This window comes from Drosophila arizonae, chromosome 5, assembly GCF_054131065.1.
Source record: "Drosophila arizonae isolate 15081-1271.41 chromosome 5, UAZ_ARI_1.0, whole genome shotgun sequence".
Lineage (NCBI taxonomy): Eukaryota > Metazoa > Arthropoda > Insecta > Diptera > Drosophilidae > Drosophila > Drosophila arizonae.
Window position 1 is genome coordinate 10860207 of NC_142925.1, and position 26558 is coordinate 10886764.

Sequence of the window (26558 nt, forward strand, 5' to 3'; positions counted from 1 at the left end):
TATTTTTCATTTGGGTATATGCGGGATGAAAAGCCATACAAAAGTCAAGTTCTTACACACTAAATGATAATAAATAAGTCGAGATAATAGCTTAAAACTAAGTAGATATATGTATACGACGAAAAATAGCTCCAGTAGTCACAACGCGTTGGTATCACATCCTTAAAATAAATATCAATACAAATTTTCCGGCTTATGCGCGAGAGTTCAAAGGCTCCCCTTGCTCGGCCTGCATATAAGTGGTCTCCATGGATTTGGATGTGTGGTGCCGCTGCTTTCTGTAGCGATAATAGATCTCTGGCGTCCACACAACGACGACCAGAAGCAGCACCAAGCTTTGAGCGTACAGGCAGACGACGTATGAGTTGGAATAATCGCGTACCCAGCCAAGAAGCTGGCCAACAATTATCACAATAATGCCCTTGGATATCATGCTGAGGCCCAGACCGCCAGCTAGTTTCTCCGAGCGACAATATGCCGATATAGTCAGATTGTTGTTGATCACGGTGGCCGACTTGGTCATGCCCACTTGCACGGACATGGCAATAATGACTGGCAAGCTGGTCGTCTGAGCGAGCAGCAGGCGGGCAATCAGCAAACCAACTATGCCCATCAGAAATACAACACGATAGGGTATTCTCAGTCGGTCAGTGATGCAGGGCAGGAGCAGGCGGAAGACAATATCGGCACCAGCCACAACCGACATGCATGTAGCCACTGCTTGGCTGTCAAAGCCAGCGGTGTGCTTCAGGAAATTGGGGAAGACGAGTGTAAAGTTGATTGTAGCTGTGTAGACCAAAGCCATGCCCACAATGATGCTCCAGAATACTGTGTCCTTGAGCAGTTCCAAGTCCATGGCCTGGGCCAAACGATAGCCCATTTTGCTGCACAATGAGCCGTCTTCTTTTGATTCCACTGGCTTCAGTGCATTATTATTCTGTGTCGGCTGCACGATGATTGCCTGCAAATCTTTGCTTTGCTTCTTGTCCTCCTTATCAACAATAAGTGTCAGATGCTTGCGATTGTTGTGACTAACGGGGGGATTTAGTGGACGTAGGAAAATGGCACCAAGCAGCTGTAAATTGAAAGACAATAGCTGTTAGCCAAGAGTTTAAATATTATAGGGCACAATAATACTAACCCCAGTCAGCGAGAGAGCAGCCATGGCTAGCACGGCAGTGCGGAAGCCATAATTCTCTAGGAAATATCGCACCATGTGAGGAATAAATACTTGACCCACACCAGCGCCCGCCAAGGAGACGCCAACGGCACGTCCCCGTTTACTGCTGAAGTAGGAGTTGATGGCCATGAAGGTGGATGGCGATATCAAGCCCAGTCCAAAGCCGACAAAGAAACTATAGCCTACTATATAATGCCAACTCTCTGTGGCAAAGGAGCACAGAGTCAAGCCAATGGATACCAACAAGCAGCCCGTGGCAGCCACATTCCTTGGCTTAAAGCTCTTAATGGCTGGCCCAATGAACAAGCCCGAAAAGTTTAGAGCCAAACTATTCAGATTTGTTATAAGTGCAGCCGTAAAGGTGTCCTCGTGCATGCGCAATTGACCCTCAAACAGTAGTCCAAAGACTGACAGTATGGACTGGTTGGTCATCTATAAAAGCAAACGAGTTAGAACATCTCATAATTTGTAATGGAATTCACGCAAACTTACATTTATCACAGCCACGGCGGCAACTACAACCCAACCCCAGCCGCCATCCGGTACAGTGCGTCCAGCTTGCACATCCATGTCGTCTAATTTGCTAATCAACTAATGAAGAGTTTATCCAAGCACTTGATCAAGAGCTGAAGCTGAAATAAAAACAAGATAAGCGTAAGGTAAGTAAAATTCTTGTAGACAATTCATTAATTATATTTAATTAGCTTATCACTGGCATACAGCGTGATATCAAATCGCTTTATCGCTCAATAATGTGTAAAGCTCAATTCTGACGACAACAACGATGTCTGGCAAAGGGTTCAAATTAAAACGCATAAAAAAAAACTGTGATTTACAATAAACAAAAATACAGCGAGCATACTTACGCCCAAGTACGTGCCTAATCAAACATAAAGAGCGTATGCACGTTGTTTCCATTGTGCGTCTTGCTTGCAATACGTTTGAAACGTTTAAAGCTTTAAGCGCCACAATCAGCCAAATATTAAACTTAAATTGTTTAAATTAATTCAAAGTCAAGTCACAAAGTGCGACGCCAAAACAACAGAGTTGCCAACTGCTTTAAATAGAATACAATGGCCGCATTTGCAGTAGGTTGGCAGCACGCTTTTCTACTCCAAACAGCTGATTGCCTGATGCCCGCTGTCGCATTTTTGAGAGAATAAATTACTAAAACATTGCAGCTTTAATAAATAATATGTGTTTTCTGTGCACAGAGTGCACGGATAATGCCATTGGCATTATCCCATTTAGTTCACAGCAAGCTGAGCTACTTGATGTTAAAGCGATTATCGAAAAACATTTTTGGTTGCGGGTAAGAAATGCTACAAATTACAATTAGAACATTTTGTCCAGTAAAATGCCCGAATTGCAGATTGAAGACGCCAATGGCCATATTTGTGGTAGTTGCTGGAGCGAGCTGTATGCATTCCATACATTCTATTTGCGTGTGGAGCAGGCGCACAAGGCGCTACTTGAAATTACAAATCTGTCATTCGCTAATGAGACGGAGGAAAGCGGAGCACTTGAAGCCATTTCCATGGAATTGCAGGTGCCAAAAGATGTCGTTAAGACAGAGGCTGACTTGGGCGACAGTGTGGCAGCTGCTGTGAAGCGAAGGCGCGGCCGTCCTCGCAAACAACCGGCAACCGAGGAAGCAACAGGTATCGACAGCAACGAATTTAGAGCCGTATTGGAGCAGATCAATCTGAACGAGATAAAAATCGAATTCCCTGAGGCGGACTTGAGCATAGCTGATGTGCTCGAAGATCAGGAGGAGCAATCCATATCTGAATTTCTTCAACAGAGTTGCAATGAAAGCGAAGCAGAAGCAGTTGCCATCGTCAAGCCAAAGCCGAAGAAACCTCGAAAAAAGACCAAAAAGCGTCGCTGCTTGAAAACCAAAATAAAAAGCGTAAAACCCGTAAAAGCTGGCGTAAACAATATGAAGAAATCTCAGGAATTCAATGAATACATCAGGGATCACTTCAAGTTATTTTGTCCATTTTGCAATGTGACGATGGAGGACTTCTCCCAGATGCTGACGCATTCACGCAAGGAGCACAATCAGCGCGGCTATGCCATGTGCTGCAATCGGAAGTTCTTGAAGCGCGGTGTGCTCGTTGATCATCTGCGACGGCACCAGGATCCGGATCTATTCAAATGCCAGATATGCCAACGTGTGATGGGCCAGCGTCGCAGCCTAGAGCTGCACATGCGCATGCACGAGATCAAGCAGCATGGACGTCGCTACCAGTGCGAGCATTGCTCAAAGAGGTTCTTCAGTCCCGTCGTGTGCGAGCGCCACAAACTCATCCACATTCCCAAGGAGCAGTGGAAAGCAACGTGCCCCACCTGCTGCAAGACGTAGGCATAAACTTGACCCTAGTTTAAATGCTCAGATATCAATGATTCCCTAATCTCTTTGGCAGCTTCCCCAACGAGTACCTAATGCAGCAGCACGTGAAGCTGGTGCATTTGCGAAAGTTTGACAAGATTTGTGATGTGTGCGGCAAGTCGATTAGAGGACGTGAGGCTTTGGTTCGGCACATGGAGGAGCATGCGGGTGCACCGCAAAAGATCATTAAATGCCATCTGTGCGAATCGACGCTAACAACCAAATACGGACTGGCGCGTCACATCAAGATGATGCACACAGCGGAGAACTTGCAGCCGATGCAGTGCAAATTTTGCCTCAAAGTGTCACCCACACTGCAGGCGCATCAGCACCACATCAAGTACACTCACAACACGGCACGTACACACGAGTGCCCGATGTGTGAGAAGGCATTTAAGCGGCCGAGCGAATTGCGCGTGAGTTGAACAACTGCTTTCTGCTTTCAGTTATGAATGGGGCGTGTAATCAAAAACTGTTTTCATATATGTATGTATGTAGGAGCACATGACAACGCACACTGGCGAGGTGCTGTACACCTGCCCGCATTGCCCGAAGACCTTCAACTCGAATGCCAATATGCATGCTCATCGCAAGAAGATGCACTTCAAGGAATGGCAAGAGTACCATCGTCAGCATCAGGCGCGCTATCGTCGCAAGGATACGATCATCTCGGTGAGCATGAGAAAGACAACGGAAAATGCAGGAGCAACCATGACAAAGGCAGCCACACGGGCCGCAGAGACCGCAGAAACCGCAGCGACCGCAGAAATCGCAGAGACCGCAGAGGTGCCAACGCTTCTGTCAGTGGACGATGTCTTGGAATGCTGAGATTGCGCGTGCCCTGTGACATAATTTTTGTACTTTGCGTTTATTTTGATTTCGGCGTAATCTGTGTATAAAGCTTGAAAAACAATTTGTAGCTTGTTTTAATTGAAAAAGCGTTAAATGGAAAAGCCAAGACGGGAAACTGGTTTCAACCGGTTAGCCGGCTACAGCATCCCAACCGAATAGCGCAACAGAGTCGCTCTTATCAGCGGCATTAAGGTCGAATCTGGTTACGTTGCTTACATATAGATTGAGCATTATTATGGTTCAGTATTCGGAGCAAATAAATTAATATGATTATTATTTTCTGATGGACTGGACTTGGTGTGATGCCGAGACAATCGTATCTCTGAGTGTCGGTGGCGGCAAACCGGTTCGAGGCGGTTCTGAAGTGGATCCCGAAGCCTTATCACCGGATTGCCATTATATATGTTTATATATAGTTCAAAGGTACCACAACCAGCAACGTGTGTTTGTTTTCTTGTTCTAATTGCCAGCAGCTTCTTTAATCTGTACCAATGGTTCACAAAGCGTGACAAGCGGGATTTGATTTTGCAGTTTGTTGTTGCCTGTTTTTTTTTTGAAAATATTTTAGGCTCTGGTAAAATCTTTCCTATCAATGGAATATTTTCTGGGGTCACACATATGGTCTACAGTCCGTGAAAAGAAGGTGATTTTGCCTTTTCAATTACCACTATGAAGTTCACTACCACTATGAATTCAGTTTTACTGAATTCCAACAAATTAATCACAATCCCCAGATTGTGGGGTAACTTGATACGCATCTGTATCAATGTAAATATGATTCACGTAAATCACAAATATACATACCGGCTATGGTTCTATTGATGATACATCAAATATAAATGAAATAGGCGCGAATTTGTTTATCCTTTTTTTTTTCTGCAACCTATTCACAATTTTATTGTCTGCAAATTGGTTTAAAGTTGTTTTGAGTTTCTGTTTTGCTTAAAAAGTACTTTGCAGCTCAACGAGCTAATATTGTTTGTCTTCCCGGCAGTTCTGCCTCCGCTTTTATAGGCGACGGCTGCGACTCATCAATGTCGTTTGTACAGCAACCACACGATTGTTTACAAAATGCGAGTATTACATTTAAACATCTCGACTTTGGCGCCAATAGATCGTTGATGTATCTGATGATTCTTCATTTCATATCAACGAGTTTTTGAATGGCTATTAAATCAGCTCAGCCTTATCGATGAATCGATATGTTCATTGTTGCATTTCAGTACGTGTCACACTTGTTGTTTTCTTTTGCCGTAGCAAATTTCTTTATTTATTTACTTTGTGCCAGATTGAATTTATACGCAGCCCCATGGTTGACGATAGTACCAGAAAAACCTTGAGCAACATTCCACTACTGCAAATACGCGCTGGTCCGCGTGAGAAAGATGTTTGGGTGCAGAGACTGAAAGAGGAATATCAAGCACTCATCAAGGCATGTACTTGATTTATTTAACGAAATTGGGTCAATAATGATTTTGTCTTTAGTATGTGGAGAACAACAAGCAATCTGGCAGCGATTGGTTCCGCCTCGAGTCCAACAAGGAGGGCACCAAATGGTTCGGCAAATGCTGGTACATGCACAATCTGCTTAAATACGAATTCGATGTCGAGTTCGACATTCCAGTGACGTATCCAACGACTGCACCGGAAATAGCCCTTCCAGAACTGGACGGCAAGACGGCTAAGATGTATCGAGGCGGTAAGATTTGCCTAACGGATCACTTCAAGCCACTGTGGGCACGCAATGTGCCCAAGTTTGGCATCGCTCATGCCATGGCCCTCGGCTTGGCGCCCTGGTTGGCCGTAGAGGTGCCAGACCTCATCGAAAAGGGCATAATCACGTACAAGGACAACTGTTGAGGCTCCAACTGCAGCTGCAAATGATCTAGCTAGTTTTTTTTTTTTTTAATTAATATGACAATTTAAATACTATGAACAAAATTGTATGTAAAGGACTTATGATTTTTTTACGTTTTCTATTGCAAGTTCCAGTTAAGCAACTGTACACTTTATTAGTAAAATTCCAATAAATCAAGTGAGCTCAAAGAATATTAAGCTATTCTAAAAATGTGCTCATATAAATATGTATACTTGCATTCATTCTAATTATTTTGGCATCGTTGCGAAAGAACTAATTGATCTGGATGACTTAGTTATGAGAAATTTGGAGAAAGGCAGTATTAATAAATAAATAATTATTAATATAGGAAATGCACGATATCATGAAAGTCATAAATCTTTGCGTTTATTTAGTCAAATGTCAAATTGGAAAAGATCATGTGTTTCATTGATTCTTAGCGTAGCCTAAGTGTCTATATGTAGAATAAGAATTTCATTTGGTTGCTTATATTTGATCAGTGAGCTTTTGATGCACCTTCAGTTCATGTGATTGTTGCGCTGGCGCCAATTGTCCGACCAGATTGAGCTTGGCGAGGTAAACGGATCGTATTGATAGGGTATATTGTGCTGTTCCCTATCTTGTGCGTTCTGCAAACCATCGATATGGTTATTGCTCTGATTGTTGTTTGTGGATGCTGCTGCTCCAACTGCCGATGCTGTTGTTACTACTGCTGCTGCTGCTGCTGCTTCATTTGCATGTCCAACAGCGACGCCGACACCGACTCCAGTGCCTCCTGCTGGCAACTGACAATTGTTATAGTTCTGCTCCAGACCAGGAGGCGGACGAATAACGCCCACACCTGGCGTTATGGTATGCGTAGGCGAGGTACGCGCAGTAGTCTGAGTTGGCCAGCCGTTATAGCCAAGCGGCGTCCAGGATGGAGCCGCATTAGCTTGATTCATAGTCCAATTGTTGCTCTCCATGTTGGCCATCAGCATTAGCTTCTGCTGCTCCTGCTGCTTGCGCTGCTGCTCCAATTGCTGCAGCAGCAGTTGCTGCTTCATTATCAACTCGCTGCGTTCCCACTGCGTCTGCGGCTGCTCCCGTTCGTACAAGTTGCCACAAAGATCTGCAAAAGAAATGGAAGTGCGATTAGAAAATGAGAGTGATAAATATCTTGATCAAGTCACCATTCAAGGCAGGCAAATCCATGTTCAAGCCCGATTCCGTATTGTCAAATAGCGAACGAATTAACGTGTTGCTGGTCGTCGTCGTCGTCGCCGGCTGCTGGATTGGCTGATACAGCGAGGCAGCTGGTGCTGTGGGAAGGCATTTGCGGCTACCAATCGGACCTAATTGACTGCTGGCCAAGTCACTCGCTGCTGGATCCCAGTTGAGGCCGTTATCAATCGCTGGCAGCGGCTTCGTTTGCAACACATCGCGGAACGAAACGCGGCTGCTGGTCTCCCAGGGCGAGGTGATCATGGTGTCGGCTTCTGGTGTGATCAGTGGCGATGCTCCGCTCGCTGGCATCGGGTTGCCATTGAAATTAAGCTGCTTGCTGCGTTGTTTGCGCTCCGTCGACTTCTTGCCGTTGGGTGTGGTCTGTTTCTGCTCCTTGCGTCGCTCACGTCCAGGCGTCTTGCCCAGCTTCTTGGTGCTACCGTTTTGCTCCTTGAGCACGCGTTCCTTGGGCGTTTCTGGATTCACTTTGCAAGCGCGCGGCGATACGTTTTCCTGTTGTCCCTTGCCATTCGGACTGACGCGCTTCTCCTGCACTTCGATCGGAGCCGGCTCTACTTTGGGTTTGGGCGTCACGCTAATCGGCGTCGTTTGTTTGGGTTTCTTTGGTGCGCGCACAGCTGGGGTTAGGGATGGCAGCACTGGCGTCGGCGTCGGAGTGGGCGTTGGCGTCGTCTTCTTACTGGGCTTCGGCGAAGTTGTGGGCTTTGGCTGGGTTGCGACAGCAGTAGTACCGCCGGCAGCAGCAGCAGGAGCACTAGCAGTCGAAGCTGCAGTTTTGGTATCACAGCTGCCCATGTCCATGCTCCATGCTGTCCAGGATTTGGGTTTGCGTGTATTCGTCATCTTGTCCGCTGTTGAATTAGCCGGGGTTGAGCGTTTGCGCAGTTCCTTGAGCTGACCGTTTCGGAACTTTTGCTGCTGTTCCGTTTTGAGGGCAGCTGCCGCTGCGGCTGCTTCAGCAGCTGCGGCCGCCTCCTCCGCCACCTGCATCTTGACAATGTTGCGCAAGTTGAATGTCGGCTGCACGGGTCCCTTGTAGCGCGCCGCATCGTAAGCACTCTGCTGTGCCATTATCGCCCGCGCATCGAAGACGGCGGCCAGCAGCACCAGACAGAAGCTGGCCAGGAGCACCACCAGCGCTGCATTTCGCAATGCCGGCTCCCAGCTGGGTCGTGGCAGACTCGCTGCACAGCGTTCCACACTCTCGGCTGGCAGCTGGGCGACTAGCTGATAGCTTATATCATAGCTGAGATTCGTCAGCAGCGTCAGAGTGCGCTGCACACGTGATGCGGTGAAGTCCGTGGTGAAGCTGATCTCGATCTTACGCGTCTCATTCTCGCCCAGCTCGAAGCCCTCACAGTCGAGCACCTTAAAGCCGTAGCCCTCGCACGGACGCTTGCCAATGAGAAAGCCGGCCACACGGATGGGCAGCACGCCCGCATTGCGAGCCGTAAAGCTACGCGTGGCCGAAACCACATGGGTAGAGAGGGTATCTTCGTCCTGGCTGCCATCGGCAGGCTTCAAGCTGCCATCACAGCGCTCAAACTGTTCGGCATTGAACTCAAAAAGCAGCGGAGCAATCGAGCCGGGTCGTCGATTGCCCAAGCGGAACTGCGACTGTACGGCACGCGCTGTCAGCCAAACAGCCTCGTAGAGGGTCAGATTGCTGCGCACGTGGAGCAGCGTGCAGTATTTGTCCGGCTGCTGGGCGCTGAACTGCACGGGTATGGTCAGTGTCGCTCCGCCAGGCAGCAGCACGGGTCCACTGTATGGAGCATCGGGCAGCGAGAAGACGTCACGATCCGTCAGATAACAGCTGCTGCTGCTCACGTCGATCACCTCGTGGGGCAGCGAGAGTTGTGTGCGTCTTGCGAACGCCGGATCGGAGAGATAGTAGTCGAGCAGCAAGGGCTGCATTGAAGGATTGCTCATGGTTATCCATTGGCGCTGCACCTGGCCCACCTCGATGGCCGGCGTGGGTGGCAGCGGCTGATACTGCACCAGCTTGGGCCACTCGATCGCAATGCTAAACTCCAGCTCCAACGGCGGCAGCTCGTCGCTGTGCAGTGTCAGCGACATGGACTGCAGCTGGCGCTTAAACTGTCTGTAGAGTTCCGTGCGTTGACGCACCTCCACGCCATCGTACAGCAGATTGTTGTTGCTGTTGCCACCTGCAGCAACGCCACTGTTGCTCGGAAAGATCGCGTGTCCGTTGCTGCTGGGCCGTATATAGCAGTTGCTGCCACATACTGCAGCAGGCTCAAAGTATATCCGACCCACTTTGGTCAAAGTCTGTGCCCCAATCGTGGTGCCTCTCGCATTGAAGTCCTTAAAGCGCAGCCCAGGGCGCGTAAAAGATATCGCCTTCACGTGCACTGTATGCAGAAAACTGGATCGAATGCTCAACACAGCCGAGCATATTTTGCCAGGAAAACAAGACTTGAAGTGCAGCTGATCCTGCTCGATGTCCAGCTGCCCGACGGATGCCTTGAAGCGAACCGTGGTCCGTATTAGCTCGTAGGGTGTCCACACTTTCAGTGTGCCGGCGCTCTCCTCGGCCACATACGTCTGTATGGACAGTATGAAGACGGCGCTGTCGCCAGTCTCCAACTGGCCACAGAACTGAAACAGTGTGCTATTGTTGGTCAACGGAGCATTCACAGTAACCCCAGCCGGCACACAGCCCCGGAACATGGCCTGGAAGTACACGCTCTTCGGCGACTTAAAGTACCAGTTGGTTATCTTGATGGGCATGGGATTGTCGTTGCGCAGTATAATGAAGGCGTCCCGTGACATCTCCGCAAAGGGCACAGTGCCCAGATCCACCTCTAGGCTATAATCACTATCATTCGACAGCTCCAGAGTGAATTGTTGCGTGGAGACATGCAGACGTCCGCTGCACGCGACGACGGGCAACACAAACGTCGTCACATTGCTGACGATGAGCAGCATCGAATTGAATGTGGCCTGCTCGTTGAGCAGATGCAGCTGCAACAGATCCACCGATTCGCCCGGCTGCAACATCAGCTCCTGCTCCATTGATGAGAGCTGTAGCAGAGCCGGATCAATGGGCTCTGTCAAACTGAAATTGTAGAGCATCAGCGGAAACGCAAAATCATTGCGCACCACCAAAGTGCGTTGCGTCTCCAGCGGCGTCTCTTCCACGCTGGAGTTGCTTATGAAGAGCGTCACGTTGCGATCGTAGTAGAGGCCACCTTTGAAGATTTCAGCACGCACCAGCACTGTGAATTGCTGCTCCTCGCCGCCGTTACTGTTGCTGCTGCTGACGATCAGCAGATCATTAATGCTGCCGGTCTCGTCGAACAGCTTCGGATCCAGTACAATACTTGCGTTGTGTGCATCATAGCTTAGGCCTGGTATGTCGCGCAGATAGTTGCCTATTAGCTGACGCTGCGCTGCGTCCGCTGGCTGATTTTGCATGTCTAATTTGAAGTGCAACGCATCCGCATGCTGATCCGTAGCTAGGCGACCAAAGTCAGCCAGCGGATTGCTTGCGTATGCGCCATGCCGTGGCAATATTTCGAATTCGACGGGTATGACTAGTACGTTCTCGCTTAGAGGCTCCAGCGGCGAGGAATCGTCCGCCGCCTGCTCGGCTATTTTTATACGTATATAGGCGCTGTGGTTGCCAGCGGTGCGTCCGTGAAACGATATGCGTATGACTGGCTTTAGCGAATGCGGTGGTATTTCCCACAGATTCTGTGGCCCCTCCGATCCGCCAGTGGGCAGCTCCAGCTGAAATTCACCCCCGCTGCTGTAGACCTGCAATAGGGCAATTGATTGAATGGAACACTTATAGTTGCAGGGGCATACTCACCTCAAGTATCTGCAGGGGTCGCTCATGCGGATTGTACATATGAATTTCGGGCGTAAGAGTTGAATTCATTGGCGCCTTGATGCCAACGAGTGGCTTCAGGCGATATGGGCACTCGCTGCCCTCGCCGCGCACCGCAAACTCGGCACGGCCGAAGGATGTTTGGATGCGCAGACCCGTTGATATGGCACCTAATTGTCGTGGCAGAAAGACGACACTAAATGTGGTATTACCTTGGGGCGGCACCTCGCGCGTACCAAAAAAACTGCTGTAGAACACTGGGCTTGGCCCAGTGACTGAGTTCAGATGTACGGTGCGATTCGTGTGCTGATTAAACAGCGTCACAATCTGTGTTACCGTCTGACCCACCGACCATCTGCCAAAGTCTATAGCCGGTGGCACAAAATTCAGATGGCGCAGCAATTCCACTTGCTCGCGCGTGTGCGGTTCGGGCAGCGTCTGTGACTCCTCCAGGCCAATGAAGCCCTCCTGTATGCCAGGCATCACTTTTACTCTGCTAGCGTGCATCTGCTGATGGTTGCCCCTGGCAGGGGCCATGACCGCCAGTAGTAGCATCAGTAGCAGCATTGGCAGCGAATTTGTGTACATTCTTGTTGTGTGTGTGTTTGCTGTGCTGCGCAATATGTGAGCGAGTTGTAATGCTTTGTAATCGCGGCACTTGAGTCTTCTTAGCCGCAATAAGTGCTCACATTAAGTACTAATTTTAATTATATTACTCAATATCGCTTATGTTATCGCTGATTCGATTCTGAGAGCATTAACTTCAACAGCTGCTCAATACGTAAACAGCTGACTCGTAATCGTACGTTGAGAGGACATATTATAGTCATAAGATGAGACGGGCACACTTTTCGCAATAACAGCGCGCGCTAACGCCAAAATGAGCAAAGTACGTAATGGCATAACGGAATGATGAGTGACGTTGCGTTTATCGATAACTCGCGATATAAATGCATATAAAGTGTTTCAGATCGAAAAGAAAGTTTGCGGTGTGGATTATTAACAAAAAGTGAAGCTGCTGTAAATATTTATAGTTATAGTGAGTTAATTAATGTCACCCAATGCTGCGCATATACATTTGAATAATATTTGTAGTTGGGTGTGCATGTAATTGCAAATAAACATGAAATGGATAAACATACACACATACACCTACACAAATACATATATAGAAATCCATGCGAATTTGTGGCCATAGGCGACGCATTTCGTAAAAGAAAAAAAAGAAGACAGAAATTGCATCACTATTGATTTTGCCCACTTTCACTGGCTCGTTGCCTAAATCTAAAGGCAATTTAACTTGGATTATGAGTTTAAAAATACATGACCAATATACGTCAGATAATTGCCATGAACTTCGACAATTGCGCGCTCTCATGTTAATTAGCAACGGCTATGTCGAAGGGAGCTTTGAAACGCAAGCTTTGAATTAGTGTCAAGTCATTCCACACATTCTCCGCAAAACCTAAAATGTGTGCAAATTAAAAACAGAAATAGATACAGCAACAGTGCTCAGAAAGTAGCAAACGATCAAATTTGAACAATTGTTCTAAGCAGGAAAAACCTTAACGTCTGAATGTATTGATGGCTATGTGTTTGCGTTGAGTGTGTGTGTGTTTGTTCGTGAGTGTGTATATATTACACAGTGCCCAGCAACGTCAACATTGAACGTTGACAACGCCGCAGTGTAAAATTTACCTGCATAAATGTTTGGGTGAAAGTTATAGTTACCTGCCTGCCCTTTTCCCTATACACAGATTTCAATTTTCGGCTGTTGCTCAACAAGATAAACCGGTTCATCTTCAGATTGTTGTCGTGTTGCTGCTGTTAATGGTATAACGGTCTTTGTACCAACTTTATTTACACCTGGATTTTATGAATACTATATATTAACATATGTCATATGTTTCCTGTATGTTCAATTTGTATTAGGTACTTAAAAATTAGGTAATACAACTATGAGGCTTATATATCAGATTTTCGTTTAATCCGTTGCTTAATAAACATATTGAAAGACTAGTTTAGATTAGAATAAACACTATTTCAGAGTTTTAAAAAAAATACGCTTGGTTTACAGTCACCCCTACTCTATGCCCCGATTTACTAAGCTATAAGCATTGATTTGCATTCATTCAAGTGCTTGAGGGCAACAGTATTTAAAGAGTTTACTTTATTAGTTGCTTTACTTATATATTTGTTGCTTAACTTAAGGTGATTGTAAAAATAATATGTTTAGCTAAATACTTACACAAATATATAGTAAATATATATGATTTAATATATACTTATAGTTATATATGTTTACGGTAGCGTTGAAAACACTTCAGAAATCGGCAAATATACGAATTAGCTTCGTTCGTTACCAGATTCCGGTTCGGATTTCGGTTTTCGGTTTTCGGTTTTCAGAGGTTCGGTCGGGTCTTCATTGCTGTTGGGCTTGCATATTAGATTTCAGTTCACTTGAAACTCGACAGCGAACAGGTTGCCGTGCTCCGACGTACGAGACCGAAGAAGAGATTAGAAAGAGAAGGAAAAAACACGCGAGCCAAACAAACAAATAAATAAAACGCAGCCAACAGTACGATTTAAGGCAGGCAGGTGTTCAGAGACTTAGGTGCACTCGCACACACACACACGCACACATTGAAGAGTTCTAATACAAAGTAAATAGATTCAAAGTTTGAAAGTCAATCGACACGTTTGGCATATTGTAATCTGTGATTTACATGCCGCTGTGCAATTCCAATTTCCTATTTACAGCCAAAAACCAAATCCCTTCCACTAGTACAGCATGTCTGCGAAAGCGATCACGGAAGCCACCGGCAAGGACATCCTCAATCGTCATCTCAATCAGCACGGCGCTGGCGCTGCCAACTGCCGCTTTGCCACAGTCAATGCTGACACGGATTGGTCCAAATTGAGCGCCGATCAGCCCTGGTTGCTATCCACGGTAAGCACGAACCCAAAATCAAAAATATCCCATCATTTAGATAAGCATTTGCTATAACAACAAAAACTAGGCCAGCACGAATATTTGTCATTGAACTTGACCCAGCCGGCAAAGAAGCCGGCTAAGGTTATTTTTGATTAGAGCCCACCACGAAGCAGCGAGCTGCTCTGCAGTGTGTGACTAAGCGTTGCCGGCATCTGCGCTTAGCATGATTCCCAAAAAAAAAAAAAAAAAAACAAAAATATTGATAAGCATGGCGCGATTATAGCTACTATAAATATACACTACGTGTATGCGTGACTGTGTGTGCGTGTGTGAATGAGGGAAATTTAATTTGAGCGCAAATCAAGGTGATCTGATCTGATTTGAGCAATGTTCTTAATTTATATATACATATGTATGCACCTATGTTGTTGAGTGCCATGCAGGCATAGCACCTCAGCTGGCTGTATATATGCATGTGTTTATATCTGATTCACATTGCCGGTAAATATATATTGATTGAAGTTATACAAAGTAAATGAAACCAAGGGCAAACACTTTATTATGAAGTGCAGAATGTTTATTTTGATTGGTATTTAATCATATATAATCATTGTAAATATTGGAACTGCACCTATTTCTGTGAGCTTACTTTATTCTTTTATTTATATGTATTTTTATTGTTATTTAAAATGGCATTATTAGTTTACAGTATCATCATGCTCACTCAGTCCTATAAAAAGAAGAAATACTAGATTTAATCAAGTATTTTTTACAAACTTTTATCATAGAGAATAATTGCTTTATTTGATCATCAATTGTGTGTCCACACGCCAAAAGGTATTTATGTGCTTCCAGGCCGGAAAACTAACTAAAACAGCAATCAGCTGATTGGCGCTAACAAATTACTAGTTGTGATAGCGCAGTCTTTTATCTTTCAGCGCGGGCAATGTGTGTGGGTGTTGATTGGCAGTCGGTGTGGGTGGCGTGATTATCGGCAGCGCACACACTTACGCATAGTTACAGCTCTGGGAATTAGCATAATACTCAATTATATGAAGGGAATCTATAGCCTGACTTTGAGAGATGTTTGTTGACATGCAATTCCCATTCCGCATCTACTTGAAGGCAGACGCGCGATCGCCTGAGGCATTGCCCTCAGTTCACATTTTTTTTCTTCATCAATTTACACTCGTACGATGTTCTAATAGAGTGCTGAAGTGTGTGTGTGTGTGTGTATGTGAGTCTGTGTGTGTGTTTGTAGTCGTGCGCATATTGTCATTGACAATGACGCAGCCTCTCGGCTGACCCCTGGTAGCGATTGTCACTTGCTCCGCCCGCTCGCTTGGTGCTTAATCGCTTATTAGAGGCTGATCTGGCTGACAATGGCAGGGCTAAAGGCCCGTGGAGGGTTTGTTGACGTAGTCAACGGCTAATGGGATCAATGAATGCTTTACCGCAAATTATTGGCATGATCTCGGTGATAATTCGTGTTTTTGATGTGCTAATTGCAGCCGCTGGTGGTGAAGCCCGATCAACTGATTAAGCGACGTGGTAAACTCGGTCTCATTGGCGTTAAGAAGAACTTCGAGGAGGTCAAGCAATGGATTGGCGAGCGCATCAACAAGGACCAGAAAATTGGCAATGCCGTAGGCAAGCTGCGCAACTTCATAATCGAGCCCTTTATCCCGCATACAGAGGTAAGCTGACAAATTAAAATATATATATCTATATAGAATTAACTAAATGATGATTGGCTTTCCAGGCCGAGGAAATGTACGTGTGCATCTATTCGCATCGCTCGGCGGACACGATTCTGTTCTACCATCAGGGCGGCGTTGATATTGGCGATGTGGATGCCAAGGCAGTCAAGCTGGATGTCAAGGTGGATAGCACATTGTCGCTGGCCGATGTGAAGACAACGCTGCTGAAGGCCATTACAGATGCGTCCAAGAAGGAGCGCATTGCTAAATTTATATACGGACTATACGCTACGTTTGCGGATCTGTATTTCACGTATCTCGAGATCAATCCGCTCGTGGTGACGGCCGATAATTTGTACATATTGGATTTGGCAGCCAAGCTGGACTCGACTGCTGACTTCATATGCCGCCCAAAGTGGGGTGAAATTGATTATCCACCACCATTCGGACGCGATGCCTATCCCGAGGAGGCGTATATCGCGGATCTGGACGCTAAGAGCGGCGCATCGCTCAAATTGACGATCTTAAATAGAAATGGACGTATTTGGACCATGGTAGCTGGCGGCGGAGCTAGTGTCATTTACTCAGATACCATTTGCGATCTGGGCGGCGCCTCTGAGCTGGCCAACTACGGCGAATACAGCGGTGCACCGTCCGAGCAGCAGACGTACGAGTACGCCAAGACGATACTTAACCTAATGACCTCCTCACCAAAGCATCCCGATGGGAAGGTGTTGATAACAGGTGGTGGCATTGCCAACTTTACAAACGTCGCAGCGACCTTCCAAGGTGAGTCCCAGCCCTTATCTTATTAAGCATCGCACTCGAACGTCCGCCTTACTTTGTTCCCTTTTGTAGGCATCATCACTGCTCTACGCGAATTCCAGCCCAAGCTGGTCGAACACAATGTCTCGATCTTTGTACGCCGTGCCGGACCCAATTATCAGGAGGGGTTGCGTCGTATGCGTGACTTTGGCAGCACCTTGGGCATACCGTTGCATGTCTTTGGCCCCGAGACCCACATGACCGCCATTTGTGGCATGGCGCTGGGCAAACGACCCATTCCACAGGTGGCCAGCGTTGAGTTCTCCACGGCGAATTTTCTGCTGCCTGGCGGACAGCAGGCGCAAGCCGATCTAAAGGAAGCCAATGAGGCCGCTGGCCTTGGCTCTGGTATGTGGAAATCCAGAATCACAGAATGTGTAAACATCCCGGTCCCTTCCGAACTACCATCCTATAATCCAAACTATTCTCAATTCTGTTGTAGCTCTTATTATACTGTGTGTCTTGTGTATTTATTTTTGTTTTGGACCTGCATTTATTATTCTGTTTTCTTTGTATTTCTTTTGTATGTTTTTGCATTGATCGCCCTCTGCTCCAACCAACAACAAATCAACAACCACACCCACAAAAAAAAAACCAAAAAACCATAAAAAAAAAACCAACTAAAACCAATTTTGTGAAACGTTCCGTTTGGCCACAATCGCACCTCGTCCTCGAATTGTATTTGCATTTCCTCGCACCACCTCGTCGTCCTCGTAATTTAATCTTGTATTGAATGTTGTCTATATGTATATATGTATGTCAAATTCTATACTCTCTCGACTATATTGCTCGCTCTCGCTCATCATCATAATAATGTCAATATCAATGTATCAATGATATCGATAACGATCGACTTGCCACTCATTTGGGGATACTTCAAACTAAACCAAAGCCTTGCGCTCGACAACAGCACAATCGATTAAACTACCACCTATCTCAGCAGATGAGAGCGATGGCTCCGCCACCACTAATCACCAGCAGGGCCAGAGTAACGGAGCGAACTCTAGTTTCAATAGAAAGTTCTTCTCCAACACAACCAAAGCGATTGTCTGGGGCATGCAGCAGCGTGCAGTACAATCGATGCTCGACTTTGATTTCATATGCAGGCAAGTTCAATGAATCCCCAACTACAAAACAATCGTTCTCTAGCTTTTGTTAATCCTTTATCCCGATGCAGGCGCGATGAGCCGTCGGTGGTGGCCATGGTGTACCCCTTTACGGGCGATCACAAGCAGAAGTACTACTGGGGCCACAAAGAGATTCTGATACCCGTTTACAAGAAGATGTCCGATGCCATACACAAGCACAAGGAGGTCGACGTGATGGTCAACTTTGCCTCGCTTCGGTCGGCTTATGATTCAACGTTGGAGGTACTCGAGTTCCCGCAGATACGCACAGTGGCCATCATTGCTGAGGGCATACCGGAGAATATGACACGCAAACTGATCGTGGAAGCCAACAAGAAGGGTGTAGCCATCATTGGACCCGCCACAGTGGGTGGCGTGAAACCGGGCTGCTTCAAGATTGGCAACACAGGTGGCATGCTGGATAATATCCTACACTCGAAACTCTATCGGCCAGGCAGTGTGGCGTACGTCTCCCGTTCGGGCGGTATGTCCAATGAGCTAAACAATATCATCTCGAAGGCAACGGATGGCGTCATCGAAGGCATTGCCATTGGCGGCGACAGATATCCCGGATCCACGTTCATGGATCACATACTCCGCTATCAGTCCGATCCAGAGACAAAGCTCCTAGTGCTGCTGGGCGAGGTAGGCGGCACCGAGGAATACGATGTGTGCGCTGCCATCAAGGATGGGCGCATTACAAAGCCGTTGGTGGCCTGGTGCATTGGCACCTGCGCCAGCATGTTCACCTCGGAGGTGCAGTTTGGTCATGCTGGCTCCTGTGCGAACTCGGATCGCGAAACAGCCACAGCAAAGAACAAGGCGCTTCGGGAAGCTGGCGCCTATGTGCCGGACTCCTTTGATACGCTGGGCGAGCTTATACATCATGTGTACGGCGAGCTGGTGAAGACCGGACGTATTGTGCCACGCGAAGAGGTGCCGCCACCAACGGTGCCCATGGACTACTCCTGGGCACGCGAGCTGGGCCTCATTCGCAAGCCGGCTTCATTTATGACCTCAATTTGTGATGAGCGTGGCCAGGAGCTGATCTATGCGGGCATGCCGATCAGTGAAGTGCTCAACAAAGACGTTGGCATTGGAGGCGTCATTTCGCTGCTTTGGTTCCAGCGCTGTCTGCCTCCCTACGTGTGCAAGTTCTTTGAGATGTGCCTCATGGTCACGGCTGATCATGGACCGGCTGTCTCAGGTGCTCACAACACTATTGTGTGCGCGCGAGCTGGCAAGGACCTGGTCTCCTCCGTCGTTAGCGGTCTGCTGACAATTGTAAGTTCTCGGGAACAAAATTTTCTAGAGGACTGTGTCTTCATCAAATCATTTACATTCGCAGGGCGATCGTTTTGGCGGCGCACTCGATGGCTCGGCTAGGCAATTCTCAGAGGCCTACGACACCAATTTGCACCCGATGGAGTTCGTCAACAAGATGCGCAAGGAGGGTAAACTTATTTTGGGCATTGGACATCGCGTCAAGTCCATTAACAATCCCGATGTGCGTGTCAAGATCATCAAGGAATTCGTCCTGGAGAACTTCCCGCAGTGTCCGCTGCTCAAGTACGCATTGGAAGTGGAGAAGATCACAACCAATAAGAAACCAAATTTAATTCTGAATGTGGACGGTGTAATTGCCACCGCCTTCGTTGACATGCTGCGAAACAGTGGCTCATTCACCAGGTGAGGAAGCACGCACACAATATTTGAAATGTTTTATTGAAACATTTCCTTTATTTTGTATTCATTGCAGCGAGGAGGCGCAGGAGTACATCAATGTGGGTGCAATTAATTCACTGTTTGTGCTTGGCCGCAGCATAGGATTTATTGGACACTACATGGATCAGAAGCGACTCAAGCAGGGACTCTACCGTCATCCATGGGACGACATCTCCTATGTCATACCCGAGCAATACAACTAAGAGCTTGTCCATTGATATTATAAATTGTTGGATGTTGTTGTAGTTAAGCACAGATGTTAACCAACTGCTAGTGGCGAGCATGGCTGACCGTATGGTCCACAATCACAGAACACTCCATTAGCTGTGTAGTTGAATATCAGTTTACCTATATATATATATACACACTTATATATATATGTATAGAATTGGCTCAGCTCTTACCCTAGTTTGTCTCCCACAATTGAACCCAGTTTCTCTCTATCTATCTCTTAGTTAAATACAATACATATATGTTTACAGTTTCATAACTAAGCCTGCATTTACATTCATACTCTTTACCAGCATAAAGTTATTAAGTTACGATCATTTTTGTAGTTGACGCTCCTCTCTAAGCTAAAGCCGGGTTTTTGGAAACTAACTAATTAATAGAAAGAAAACATATATAAATCTAACAAAACAAAAAAAATTAGTGAAATCTTGAGTCGCAAAACAACGACAATTATCATTATTATTTGATATTTTTTTATAATTATTTTAGTTTGGATGCGAACTGGTTTAGTCAACATTGAATAAACTTGCGAAATGCTTAATTAATAGTTTCGTTGATTATTGTTTCATTTTGGTTAACTTTTACCATGCTCGCTGATGCTGAGATGTGAAAAACTGCACTAATTAGAACTGCACCAGTTCCTGCACTCAAAATGCACATTTATTTATAACTAATTAATATATATACACAAATAGTATATGTTATATATATTTATGAAGCACGGCGTCTGGTGTAAACATTCGAAAATGTTTCGTTTAAATCGAAACTGTGATTTCCTTCAGAAAGGTTTTTAGGAATTATCAAAAATATTGCTTTCCCTTTTTCAAAGAATTATAAACGGATCGAGAAAGGCATATATATAAGGTATATATGTGTATATGTAGTTTTTGTTCACTCGGGCACATTATAATTAAAGCGCACAAAAAGTCACTCAAACTGAAACAATTGCATTTTCTTTTGACTAGAGACATTTTGTCTCGATTTAATATGAAACGAAAAAAAAAACAAATTTGGAATACCTGCACCTTGGCCTCTACTCAATGACCAAGTTAACTAAGCGTAAAATCTCATTTAAAAAGTATATGTAACTTGCTAAGCAGCCTCACTAGAGAGTAGATAACTCAAACCGATTTTATCTCATGCGACGCATTTTACGATCTAATTTACGTTGCTTTTTCTCATCCACCTCGGGCTGTTCCTCGGCGGCATTGCGCTGCGATAGCCAGGGCTGTATAACACTGCCCCAGAGCATCCAAATGGCGCGTATGGGCGCCAACAGCAGCACCAACCAGAAGTAGTTGGATATTAAAGCCAATAGAAGCGTGCCAGAGGTGAGTATGATCAGATCCTTGACATTTCTGAAATGTAAAATCGGAATAGATGCTAACAGGTGGTGGCAAAATGGTAGTCAAGCTAATACATACTCTGCAATGCCACCTTCCATATTCAAGTCATTGCCAGAGTCCAAAAGTGCACCGGTCTCCGAGTACTTTGCCCGTGACATAAATGCCATGAACTGGTAAGCGGCTCCCAGGGTAAGCAGCGATAGAGCCAGCATGAACTACAATCATTTTAGGTAGTGCATTAATCGTTTCTGTGGAGGACTCGATTCCCATTCAGCTTACCACTGTCAGCTTTGTGATTTCGAAGACCAGAAAACTGAGCAACACAGCGGGTACGGCGCATCCAATGGCCATGTTCCTATAGAAAGCCAATGTTGTTTTGTTCTCTTCGACGATTTGTTTTGCGCCCTTGGTGCCCTGCTTACCCTTCGGTTGTGGCTGCATATTCGAATTGGAGAATAATTTATAATAAAGGGCAACTACATTTAAATACTTACTGCCATTTTTAATTGAACTATTTCACTATTTCTTAATACAAATTAAGTGCACGTAAAAGACGTGGCATAAACTTATCACTCTGCTATCGATATCGTTCGTTATGAAATCGATAGGCTTGTATGTAAATGTAAACAAGAATGGGACCAGAGCTTCTCGATGGTAATTTTCGAACTGTGGCAGCACCGAAGCGCATTCCTCGTACTATTGCACCTTGGACTTTATATCAATCGGAGTTTAATTTAGTTAAAGAAAACAAACATGGAAAAGTGGGTGCAGCTAAATAATCAGGCAGCCGGCAGGGATAAAATTGCTCGGCTCATCCAGTATGCGTCGCGTGCCATGTGGGACTCACTGGAGTCCTCCAATTGCCATCCGGCGTTGGTGGACAACTTCAAGACAATCGAGTATATCTTGAGCACATTCCGAAAATGTAAGTTGTATAATTTTCTTTTGGAAGATGTTTATTGACATCTTTTTCTGCAGTGCTGCGCTTTGGCAAGGGCTTGGATGTGTTCTATGCTAGCTTACGTGCCATTCACTATCCAGATCTGACGATTCGGGTCACGCTGACAATGAGCAAGATTTCACAGGCTTTGTTCCTGCTAGCGGATCATTTGCTTTGGCTTGCTCGCACAGGCTTAACAGCCGTCGATCCCAAGAAATGGTCAAAGATCGCCAATAAGTATTGGCTGTTCTCCATTGTTATGAATTTATGCCGAGACTTATACGAGATAATGCGAGTCTTGGATCTGCACAAAGCCAGCTGCAGCAGTGGCATCTCACGCTGCAAGATTCCAAGCCGGATCAACACACCGGCGGACTTCAAGAGATTGGCTCTAAATTCATATGGCCTAATGCTGGGCCACAAAGATATCGTTGTGGATACGGTGAAGAATGTGTGCGATTTCTTTATACCTCTGACGGCTTTGGGTTACACAAGTCTGACCCCGAGGACCATTGGCATCTTAGGTGCAATTTCTTCAATGGCTGGCCTCTGGGCTTTGCTCGAGCCAGCTGCCAAACTGACGCCCGCATAAATTCGGTCAGCAGATGTATTTATTTATGTAATATGTGAATGTACTTGTGGCATAATTTGTTTGATATTTTGTACATACGATATTTATTAAGTTGACAATGGAAGATTTTATTGAAACGATTTTGATGTTATATAAGTGTACCTAAACAAAAAACTAAAGTTCAATTAAATATGTAACTGTAACGACCTATAATTTTAGGGTATTTCGTCTTCTAACAATGCTGCGTTTATTTTGCATTTATTTACACGTTGACCAACACTATCAGTATATCGACACTTTTTGCTGCAACAGCTGTTCAGCGGAATTTTCTTTACCAAGTTTGTTAATAAACTTCGTGGGGACCGTGGCGTTATCTAGAAATTGAAAATCGATGTGTCATTGCTCAGTGGCCCAGTGAAAGTGTGTGCGGGCTGTTAACGGCATTAAGCAGTTTTTGTGCGTGCCCGTCCATTTGCCGCCGAAATGCACTACTCGTATTCCTCGCTGTCCACCGGCGCTGGCGTCGATCAGCACAATCGCTGCCTCGGGAACAGGGCCTGGTGTGTCAAGGTAGGTGCTGCAACTCCTTGATCGCTTGATTGCATAACTAATAATCTGCTTGCAGGATATTTGCGGCATTGTGTGCGTGATAATGACCTGGCTGCTCATACTGTTTGCGGAGTTTGTGGTGTGTGGCCTGATACTGTTGCCCAACTACGACAACAATACGGTATTCAGTAGCGTCAATATGATAATATTCCAAGCGCTGGCATTCCTGGCATTCGTTTCCCACTTGCGCACAATGCTCTCCGATCCGGTAAGTCATCGAATTTACGCTCTATGCTTGTATATCAATTACTCAAGTTAACTGTGCTGCAGGGCGCTGTACCTAGGGGAAATGCCACCAAGGAGATGATCGAGCAGATGGGGTATCGAGAGGGCCAGATGTTCTACAAGTGTCCCAAGTGCTGCAGTATTAAGCCGGATCGTGCGCATCATTGCTCCGTCTGCCAGCGCTGTATACGTAAGATGGATCACCACTGTCCCTGGGTCAACAACTGCGTTGGCGAGAACAATCAAAAGTATTTTGTACTCTTTACGGTGCGTGAGCAGCAGCGCTCTTCTTTCTGTGACTAAGATTTATGGTGTGCGTTGGTTTTCTCTTTACAGTTTTATATAGCATCGATATCGGTGCACACGCTCTTTCTGGTGATGACACAGTTTGCCGAGTGCGTGAAGAGCGATTGGCGCACCTGCTCTCCGTACTCTCCACCGGCAACCATATTTCTGATGCTCTTTCTCACGTTCGAGGGCCTGATGTTTGGCATATTCACGATTATAATGCTGGCCACGCAGCTGAATGCTATACTAAACGATCAAACGGTGCGCATAACTCTATAAATATCCCAATTTAAGTACTTCAATTGTTTATTTACCTTTGCAGGGCATTGAGCAACTGAAGAAGGAAGAGGCGCGTTGGGCCAAGAAGTCGCGCCTTAAGAGCATACAATCCGTATTTGGTCGCTTCTCGCTAGCCTGGTTCTCGCCTTTTACGGAACCATCCTGTCGCCACAAATTCAACTCGCATTTCTACTCGGTGTGAGTTGTGGCTTCCATTAGGACCAAGCTCATGTTTCTTAGCTTAAACGATCAATCTGAATGTACAAGTCCCGCTGCCCACTTGTTGATCTTTGCAGTGCGAAATCAATGATCAAAATCAATCGATTTGATGTGTTTGGGTATATATAGAGATACATACATAAATATATTTACTTAAGCCTAACATAATACGGACGATAATGTCGCCTTTCAGCAACATGCAATATACTTACTAATTAATAACTAACTATTTAATTGAATGCAAGAGAATTTTACTTTGTAACGGGAGAACGGAGAGGAGTCTATTTATTTTGTATAAAGAAAATAAACGTTTCCAATGAGAAACAAGCGAAACATGCGCAAACCTTTTCACTTTTCTAGTTTCAGGTGCGCCGCTCGTCTCTTACGAAAATCCATGCATATAAAAATACATAAATATACATATGTACGTATATATCGAAAGAAAGTGCGCTCTCAAAAGAGATCCGAGAGATTCTCCCGACAGCAGCCGTAGCAACAAACAGCAGCAGCATTCGGCATGGACTTTTGCAGATGCTGCGGCGTTCGTTTAGTCTGAGAAAAACGATCGGAGATCCAGGAGGTGTCTGCTGGACGTGGTATGTGCGCGCTCCCTCGACAACGACTTCTATATATTATTTATATATAGAAACAACATTTTTCTTCACCAAATGTGTCAATTATGTGAGTGTGTGTGTGTGTGTGTATGTGCGTGTGCTTTTCTGTGTATACGTGCCCATTGGAAGTGGTAGCAAATGTTCGCTGCATTTCAAATTCAATGTGAAAAGTGCAAAAAGGCTACAGATAAATATTTAGCCAACCTTTAAGTGTTCAAATAATAAATTTCATAAATTTTTGTGAATATTCTTTTAGCCAAGAGAAAAGCTTAAATATCTTTGACAACATCGCTGTCTCCATGTATTTAAATATATATATGCATATATGTGCACGACGTTCTAAATATATATAGGAAAATAGAAAAAATATATACAAAAAATTAAAAAAAATAAAATTTGAAAAGAAAAGTAAAACAAATCGGTTTTAAGTATACGCGGCATTAAAAGCAAACAACAAATTGCACAGCAAGTGAAAAGTTTTCGGTTGGAAAAGTCCTGTTACACACATACACACACGGATTGCGTGCGTGTGTGTGAGTGCGTGTTTAAGTGCTTGTGCCAGTGAGTGCGGCCCATGTTAAGGTGGCCCTGTTTTTGTTAGCTAATTATATAGCTAGTCTGTCTAGCTAGAGCTAAAACATGGAAGGAACACCGGGAACAGCAGACGCTGCCGACGTCGTAGTAGGTAAGACCCAGACACGGGGCGGCTTTTCATGCCTCTGCATAGACAATAGATACCAAGTGTGTTGTGCACATACATACGTACATACATACATATGTATTTATGATCGCTTCGTTTGCGTCTTCGTCTGCTGGGCTCTGCGGCGGTTACGTAATGTGGAACTGAACAGATCTGAATTGAACTAAAATGAACTGTGCGAAATACGTTTCATAATTGTGCGCTAACTAAATAAGCACTCTAATTGCTTTTAATAATTATGTTTAATTAGCTGCGCTTCAAATTTTCTAAAGACATTTTCACGCACATACATACATACATATGTAGATGTGTGTATGCATATGTATTGATGGCAAGATGTATAGATATTTGTACATGCGAATATTTTAGTATAGTTTTTGTATGAATAATATTTTAAACTATTTTTAGTGCAAATCTTGCAGACAGTCGGCAAAATGGCAAACGGCTGCCCCGTTTCCCGTTGTCCGTTGTCGGTTGCCGGCGAAGATTTGCGCATTGCGATTTGCAAAAGAATATGAAATATATATTTTCATGTAGTTACATGCGTATATTTGTCTTTGTAGAATCTGAAGTTATTCGAAAAGAGTTTATATTTAGAGTTGGAATGTGTTCGAAAGTAGGCTAGAGTGCAGCTACTCCAAAGTATGTCTAATAATAATTTCTTTAATATTTTACAAGGCGGTCAAGTGATTTTTTATCTAGTCATATCCATAATATAAGAGAAAACATTACAGTTCCACAATTCCGATTTTTAAAACAGAATGTAATCCTTACTATATACATATATACATATTTGACTGGAGAGCTGCTGAAAAGCACCAAAAATATTTAGCTGATATAAAAAAGGGATTTATGC

General features: G+C 45.2%; 9 protein-coding genes across 19 annotated transcripts in view; 6 read left to right on the forward strand and 3 right to left on the reverse strand.

Annotated features, from left to right (window-relative positions):
• Positions 1-2: 2 nt before the first annotated feature.
• On the reverse strand, positions 3-5422 carry LOC108615408 (monocarboxylate transporter 13). 2 transcript variants are annotated; one of them, XM_089469396.1, is made up of 4 exons: positions 5232-5422; positions 1673-1812; positions 1142-1612; positions 3-1075 (listed from the first exon to the last, which is right to left on the reverse strand). In XM_089469396.1, the coding sequence occupies exons 2-4, from the start codon at positions 1748-1750 to the stop codon at positions 194-196; spliced, it is 1431 nt and encodes a 476-aa protein (XP_089325522.1). In that variant the 5' UTR covers positions 1751-1812; positions 5232-5422; the 3' UTR covers positions 3-193. The 2 variants fall into 2 exon arrangements, with proteins under 2 accessions (XP_089325522.1, XP_017865370.1); XM_018009881.2 differs by lacking the exon at positions 5232-5422 and adding an exon at positions 2047-2218.
• Positions 2250-4488, forward strand: LOC108615406 (transcription factor grauzone). The gene is made up of 4 exons (XM_018009876.2): positions 2250-2492; positions 2553-3544; positions 3610-3991; positions 4074-4488. Exons 1-4 carry the CDS (start codon positions 2376-2378, stop codon positions 4401-4403), a joined length of 1821 nt encoding a protein of 606 aa, XP_017865365.1. The 5' UTR covers positions 2250-2375; the 3' UTR covers positions 4404-4488.
• Positions 5423-5628: 206 nt separating the features above from the next.
• Ufc1 (Ubiquitin-fold modifier conjugating enzyme 1) lies at positions 5629-6517 on the forward strand. The gene is made up of 2 exons (XM_018009890.2): positions 5629-5859; positions 5913-6517. The coding sequence occupies exons 1-2, from the start codon at positions 5737-5739 to the stop codon at positions 6285-6287; spliced, it is 498 nt and encodes a 165-aa protein (XP_017865379.1). The 5' UTR covers positions 5629-5736; the 3' UTR covers positions 6288-6517.
• Positions 6518-6647: 130 nt separating this feature from the next.
• Positions 6648-12175, reverse strand: Tmem131 (Transmembrane protein 131). Its single transcript, XM_018010860.2, has 3 exons — positions 11351-12175; positions 7458-11295; positions 6648-7396 (listed from the first exon to the last, which is right to left on the reverse strand). Exons 1-3 carry the CDS (start codon positions 11954-11956, stop codon positions 6804-6806), a joined length of 5037 nt encoding a protein of 1678 aa, XP_017866349.1. The 5' UTR covers positions 11957-12175; the 3' UTR covers positions 6648-6803.
• Positions 12176-12234: 59 nt separating this feature from the next.
• On the forward strand, positions 12235-20456 carry ATPCL (ATP-citrate synthase). Of its 6 annotated transcripts, none has more exons than XM_089469386.1 (9): positions 12235-12388; positions 14129-14318; positions 15815-16000; positions 16066-16792; positions 16862-17176; positions 17721-17934; positions 18006-19239; positions 19304-19644; positions 19715-20456. In XM_089469386.1, the coding sequence occupies exons 2-9, from the start codon at positions 14160-14162 to the stop codon at positions 19881-19883; spliced, it is 3345 nt and encodes a 1114-aa protein (XP_089325512.1). In that variant the 5' UTR covers positions 12235-12388; positions 14129-14159; the 3' UTR covers positions 19884-20456. The 6 variants fall into 6 exon arrangements, with proteins under 6 accessions (XP_089325512.1, XP_017866350.1, XP_017866352.1 ...); XM_018010861.2 differs by having other exon boundaries at positions 12249-12407; XM_018010863.2 differs by lacking the exon at positions 12235-12388 and adding an exon at positions 13807-13962.
• Positions 20154-21893, reverse strand: LOC108615974 (transmembrane protein 208). Of its 2 annotated transcripts, XM_018010871.2 has the most exons (4): positions 21752-21893; positions 21537-21692; positions 21336-21472; positions 20154-21269 (listed from the first exon to the last, which is right to left on the reverse strand). In XM_018010871.2, exons 1-4 carry the CDS (start codon positions 21755-21757, stop codon positions 21044-21046), a joined length of 525 nt encoding a protein of 174 aa, XP_017866360.1. In that variant the 5' UTR covers positions 21758-21893; the 3' UTR covers positions 20154-21043. The 2 variants fall into 2 exon arrangements, with proteins under 2 accessions (XP_017866360.1, XP_017866362.1); XM_018010873.2 differs by lacking the exon at positions 21752-21893 and having other exon boundaries at positions 21537-21698.
• LOC108615972 (palmitoyltransferase ZDHHC3) lies at positions 21142-24721 on the forward strand. The gene is made up of 6 exons (XM_018010869.2): positions 21142-21242; positions 23055-23338; positions 23394-23585; positions 23648-23869; positions 23939-24151; positions 24213-24721. The coding sequence occupies exons 2-6, from the start codon at positions 23252-23254 to the stop codon at positions 24369-24371; spliced, it is 873 nt and encodes a 290-aa protein (XP_017866358.1). The 5' UTR covers positions 21142-21242; positions 23055-23251; the 3' UTR covers positions 24372-24721.
• On the forward strand, positions 22011-22981 carry Pex11ab (peroxisomal biogenesis factor 11ab). The gene is made up of 2 exons (XM_018010870.2): positions 22011-22182; positions 22236-22981. Exons 1-2 carry the CDS (start codon positions 22011-22013, stop codon positions 22787-22789), a joined length of 726 nt encoding a protein of 241 aa, XP_017866359.1. The 3' UTR covers positions 22790-22981.
• A 147-nt stretch (positions 24722-24868) lies between the features above and the next one.
• The window catches only part of Strn-Mlck (Stretchin-Mlck), a 46132-nt gene continuing 44442 nt past the window's right edge, over positions 24869-26558 (forward strand). For 2 of the 4 annotated variants that reach the window (XM_089469383.1, XM_089469379.1), the window contains exons 1-2: positions 24928-25069; positions 25259-25687. In XM_089469383.1, the coding sequence (XP_089325509.1) occupies positions 25642-25687 (46 nt within the window). In that variant the 5' untranslated portion in view covers positions 24928-25069; positions 25259-25641. Of the gene's footprint in view, positions 25070-25258; positions 25688-26558 lie in introns of all 4 variants that reach the window. The other 2 variants (XM_089469377.1, XM_089469376.1) reach the window with 2 other exon arrangements.

What these genes read in the sequence shown, in the direction of transcription:
- LOC108615408 (XM_089469396.1), bottom strand. Translation starts at nt 1,750, where the DNA reads ATGGATGTGCAAGCTGGACGCACTGTACCGGATGGCGGCTGGGGTTGG. An exon ending in CCGCCGTGGCTGTGATAAAT is followed by an intron (nt 1,613 to 1,672) that starts GTAAGTTTGCGT and finishes TTGCTTTTATAG; the next exon opens with ATGACCAACCAGTCCATACT. An exon ending in CTGCTCTCTCGCTGACTGGG is followed by an intron (nt 1,076 to 1,141) that starts GTTAGTATTATT and finishes TTCAATTTACAG; the next exon opens with CTGCTTGGTGCCATTTTCCT.
- LOC108615406 (XM_018009876.2), top strand. Translation starts at nt 2,376, where the DNA reads ATGTGTTTTCTGTGCACAGAGTGCACGGATAATGCCATTGGCATTATC. An exon ending in AAAAACATTTTTGGTTGCGG is followed by an intron (nt 2,493 to 2,552) that starts GTAAGAAATGCT and finishes CCCGAATTGCAG; the next exon opens with ATTGAAGACGCCAATGGCCA. An exon ending in AGCGGCCGAGCGAATTGCGC is followed by an intron (nt 3,992 to 4,073) that starts GTGAGTTGAACA and finishes GTATGTATGTAG; the next exon opens with GAGCACATGACAACGCACAC.
- Ufc1 (XM_018009890.2), top strand. Translation starts at nt 5,737, where the DNA reads ATGGTTGACGATAGTACCAGAAAAACCTTGAGCAACATTCCACTACTG. An exon ending in AATATCAAGCACTCATCAAG is followed by an intron (nt 5,860 to 5,912) that starts GCATGTACTTGA and finishes TTTTGTCTTTAG; the next exon opens with TATGTGGAGAACAACAAGCA.
- Tmem131 (XM_018010860.2), bottom strand. Translation starts at nt 11,956, where the DNA reads ATGTACACAAATTCGCTGCCAATGCTGCTACTGATGCTACTACTGGCG. An exon ending in GACCCCTGCAGATACTTGAG is followed by an intron (nt 11,296 to 11,350) that starts GTGAGTATGCCC and finishes GCCCTATTGCAG; the next exon opens with GTCTACAGCAGCGGGGGTGA. An exon ending in GGATTTGCCTGCCTTGAATG is followed by an intron (nt 7,397 to 7,457) that starts GTGACTTGATCA and finishes TTTCTTTTGCAG; the next exon opens with ATCTTTGTGGCAACTTGTAC.
- ATPCL (XM_089469386.1), top strand. Translation starts at nt 14,160, where the DNA reads ATGTCTGCGAAAGCGATCACGGAAGCCACCGGCAAGGACATCCTCAAT. An exon ending in CCTTTATCCCGCATACAGAG is followed by an intron (nt 16,001 to 16,065) that starts GTAAGCTGACAA and finishes TTGGCTTTCCAG; the next exon opens with GCCGAGGAAATGTACGTGTG. An exon ending in AACAGTGGCTCATTCACCAG is followed by an intron (nt 19,645 to 19,714) that starts GTGAGGAAGCAC and finishes TATTCATTGCAG; the next exon opens with CGAGGAGGCGCAGGAGTACA.
- LOC108615974 (XM_018010871.2), bottom strand. An exon ending in AAATCACAAAGCTGACAGTG is followed by an intron (nt 21,473 to 21,536) that starts GTAAGCTGAATG and finishes AAATGATTGTAG; the next exon opens with TTCATGCTGGCTCTATCGCT. An exon ending in ATGGAAGGTGGCATTGCAGA is followed by an intron (nt 21,270 to 21,335) that starts GTATGTATTAGC and finishes TTTACATTTCAG; the next exon opens with AAATGTCAAGGATCTGATCA.
- Pex11ab (XM_018010870.2), top strand. Translation starts at nt 22,011, where the DNA reads ATGGAAAAGTGGGTGCAGCTAAATAATCAGGCAGCCGGCAGGGATAAA. An exon ending in CTTGAGCACATTCCGAAAAT is followed by an intron (nt 22,183 to 22,235) that starts GTAAGTTGTATA and finishes CTTTTTCTGCAG; the next exon opens with TGCTGCGCTTTGGCAAGGGC.
- LOC108615972 (XM_018010869.2), top strand. Translation starts at nt 23,252, where the DNA reads ATGCACTACTCGTATTCCTCGCTGTCCACCGGCGCTGGCGTCGATCAG. An exon ending in AGTATTTTGTACTCTTTACG is followed by an intron (nt 23,870 to 23,938) that starts GTGCGTGAGCAG and finishes TTCTCTTTACAG; the next exon opens with TTTTATATAGCATCGATATC. An exon ending in CTATACTAAACGATCAAACG is followed by an intron (nt 24,152 to 24,212) that starts GTGCGCATAACT and finishes TTACCTTTGCAG; the next exon opens with GGCATTGAGCAACTGAAGAA.